We start from the raw sequence: 3,640 nt of genomic DNA on the forward strand, positions 1-3,640 counted from the left end.
TGAAAGAAAAAATTACCTTTTTGATCTTCAAAAATCATACGATTTCGAGTGAATTAATTTTCTGAATTTGTTAATTTTAATCCAGTGAGTTTATCTTGAATCCCAACTCCATAATTATTTTAAACTTTCTCTGTTAAATGTGTTTTTAATGTAATTAAATGGAAGAAAAATTTATTTATTCTAATCTTTAAAAATCGTATGATTTCGAGTGAATCAACTCTGTTCCGCCGCCGCTAGCTCCAAACATGTAAGAAGGAGGGACGGAAATACCATCCACCTTTCTGAATCAGGCACGGGTCTTTCTGCTAAAAAAACAGTGCGAAAAAAAAAAGCGTAAAATGTCCCCAAAATATGTTCAAGTGCTCGGTTCATGTACGACCGACTCTCAATCCCGATGTGGGGAAATATGCTATCATTATGAGTCCCTATCTGAGGGACACTGACCTTTTAGATGCTCTCCCCAAAGGGCTTGTACGTTTACTCGCCCAATGAATTTCCTCATCTGGAATTGTAGAGGCTCTAATTCCCTTGACTTTAGAAAGCACTTCAAGGATCTTCTTGATTTGCATAATCCTGCTTTGGTAGTCCTGCTAGAGACCTATAGGATGAACCATCAAACTGTGCCCAATGAATTTCGTTTCTCAAATGTGGCTGCTTGTCCCGGCCTTGGGACAAGCGGGGGGATTGCTATTCTATGGCAAGCAGACCTTTTGAATGTTACGGATGTTGCTATGACTCATCAAGAAATATACTGTAGAATTCAGGTAATCCCTTTCCCTAATAAATGGTTATTTTCTGTGGTTTATGCTTTTAACAATAAAAACGATCGTCTGACTCTTTGGGATAACCTAAAACTTGTAGCTGACAACTTTGTGGGACCTTGGTCAATAGGTGATGACTTTAATGAAGTTTGTAGTTCAAGTGAAAAATTTGGTGGCTTACCTTTAAGTTTCTCTAGAGCAAATAGGTTTTCTAAGTGCCTCGACTACAGTCATATGGTTGACCTGAGTTACTCTGGTAGTAAATACACGTGGTCAAACCTGTCTAGGAATAACAAAGTTATCCTGGAACGTCTTGATAGATGTGTTGCGAACAATGACTGAATTCAATTATATCCAGAATCCTCGGTCAAGCACCTTCCACGCACACACTCTGATCATTGCCCTTTACTTCTTCAACTAACCACCCCACTGGCTATACCTCATAAGCCCTTTAGAATGGAAACCATCTAGACTACTCATCCTCAGTTTCCTTTGATTATTAAGGACTCTTGGGCAGGCATGAATAATGACCTTCTTCTTTCTAGCTCTCGCTTTTAGACGCAGGTAGCCATTTGGAACAAAGAAGTTTTCAGAAACATCTTCTATAGGAAAAGACGTATACTAGCTCGGATAGGTGTAATTCAAAAGTCCCCTCACTATCCTACGAGTAATTTTCTCTAAAATCTAGAAAACTCTCTAACTCGAGATTTAAATGAGCTTCTTCATGAGGAGCAGGAATTTTGGAAGCTTAAATCTCGTATCCATTGGCTTAATGAGGGAGACACAAATACTAAATTTTACCATATGTCCACCATTCACCGAAGGCGCAAAAATAGGATCTTCGCCCTGCGAGATTCCGTTGGCAATTGGATAGACGGTACACAGGAAGTCAGAGACCTTATCATCTCCTTCTTTTCAAACCTCTACTCCACAAACCTTATTCATTCTAATAGGAATGGCCACTAGGCATGCAAACACTTTATTAATAAGGTATATGCAGACTACTTAGAAAGACCGGTCTCATATAAGGAAATACTGGACTCGGTTTTTTCTTTCAAGCCCTATAAATCCCCAGGACCTGACGGTATTCACCCTTTCTTTTTTCAGAAATATTGTGACCTTGTTCAACACTCAATTGAAGAGTTTTGCTTCACAGTTTTTAGACTATGGAAAATCCCTGAGGAAATAAATAATACGTTTGCCTGCCTTATTCCTAAGGTATCTAATCCCGAGTCTATTACTCAATATAGGCCCATCAGTCTCTGTAACACTACTTACAAGATTATCTCTAAGATTATTGTTAACAGGACCAAACCTCTTTGTACGGATCTTATTGGTCCAGCTCTGTAACACCTCGATTTTTCTGAACTAGAATGCTATATGGTGCTCATGACCCCGAGGGACCACAAGCTAACCCATGACTGATATCTGTACCTGTACATTGCTTAACATATATGTGATATACGGAAAACATGAACATATAGGACATAAGGTTCAACTGAATAAAGAATCTGGTAAAATAACATTCATATGAATGAAAGATACCCAAAACAACTGAAAACTGAATAAAATCTAAACTAAATCTGAAAGCCTCTAAACACTGTCTGAATAAGGAGTTGAAGGAACATGTCTCCAACTAACTCTGTAAACTGATAGCTAACTGAAATAATATATGAATAAATCAACTCACATCGTCCTTGAATGAAGAGGACTCACTGCAACTCTATATACTGGAATACGACTACTACTGCTGGTCTGGAACTCATGTCTCTGAACCTATGGTGTAATATAAAGAGAAAGCACCATAGCGCAAATGCGTCAGTACAACTACAGTACTAAGTATATGAGTGAGGTATACTGAACATAAATAGGGTTACATGCATGAACAATGCTATCTAACTAACTGATATGATCATGAGAGTGCAAACATGCATACATAGAAACTGAGATCGCGAATGCGTGATAGCTAAATCTGTACGCTAATACATAGTTTACTGATAACTGATCATGACTGATACTGTAGTTCTGAATACATGGGTGATTGTGCCTGACAGTCCTGCATCTGATGGAACTATCTGAGTTCCGTACTATAACTGAATTTGATTGTATCTGGCAGTCCTGGTATACTGATATCTGAAGAACTATCTGGGTTCTTTTACTAAGACTAAGCCTAAAACTATGGGAGGTAGTTGTTTAACCGACATGCCCCAATAATGCATATAGCTAAGTTGGGGTCCAATCTCTGCCCCGACTGGAGGGGTGTCAATACCGCGCCACTGGTAAGGACAGTTGTGAGTGACCCTCAACTGGCAGATACTCAAATGAGAATGATTGGAACCCTCAACTGACAGGTTAAGCCACCTCATCAACCCTAGTATGACAGGTTAAGATGTCTCAAACTACGCTAGTTACGTAGTTCTGGAATACAAGGATGACTGCTAAGAATCACACCCTAAACTGGCACGTGAGTTCCCATTCTTGGGTTCACTTGGTGCTAACTTCTACTCCCATCTAAAGAGACTGAACATGATTTAATTGACTGTACAAGGACTGAGTAACTGACTTTCGTTGACAAACGGAATAGCACTACTATCTGATATTTTGCTGAGATCATGAGATTTCGGAGGTATCCTGAGTCACATGACTAACTGATTTCTATAGATCATGGATTGACTGAAATTATCGAGATAACGTGACTTGGCTCTAGGCACACAACTATATTTTTCAGGTATGAATACTCCCAGGACTCGATGGAAGGAAACTGACACCTATGACATGACTTGATCACAAGATTTGAGTCCACAATTCATAATATCGTACATAAGGTATTTCATACTAAGCATGGTTATCAACAATGTATTGCATGGGAAGGATTGCAT

At 39.0% G+C, this 3,640-nt stretch overlaps 1 protein-coding gene across 1 annotated transcript; it reads left to right on the top strand.

Moving 5' to 3' along the window:
• The first annotated feature begins 488 nt into the window (after positions 1-488).
• Positions 489-1,103, top strand: LOC124898643. The gene has a single exon (XM_047412290.1). It carries the CDS (start codon positions 489-491, stop codon positions 1,101-1,103), a length of 615 nt encoding a protein of 204 aa, XP_047268246.1.
• Positions 1,104-3,640: the final 2,537 nt, after the last annotated feature.

The sequence above is a fragment of the Capsicum annuum genome, chromosome 5 (genome assembly GCF_002878395.1).
Source record: "Capsicum annuum cultivar UCD-10X-F1 chromosome 5, UCD10Xv1.1, whole genome shotgun sequence".
Lineage (NCBI taxonomy): Eukaryota > Viridiplantae > Streptophyta > Magnoliopsida > Solanales > Solanaceae > Capsicum > Capsicum annuum.

Excerpts from the sequence above, each read along its gene's own strand:
- LOC124898643 (XM_047412290.1), top strand. The coding sequence starts at position 489 with ATGAATTTCCTCATCTGGAATTGTAGAGGCTCTAATTCCCTTGACTTT.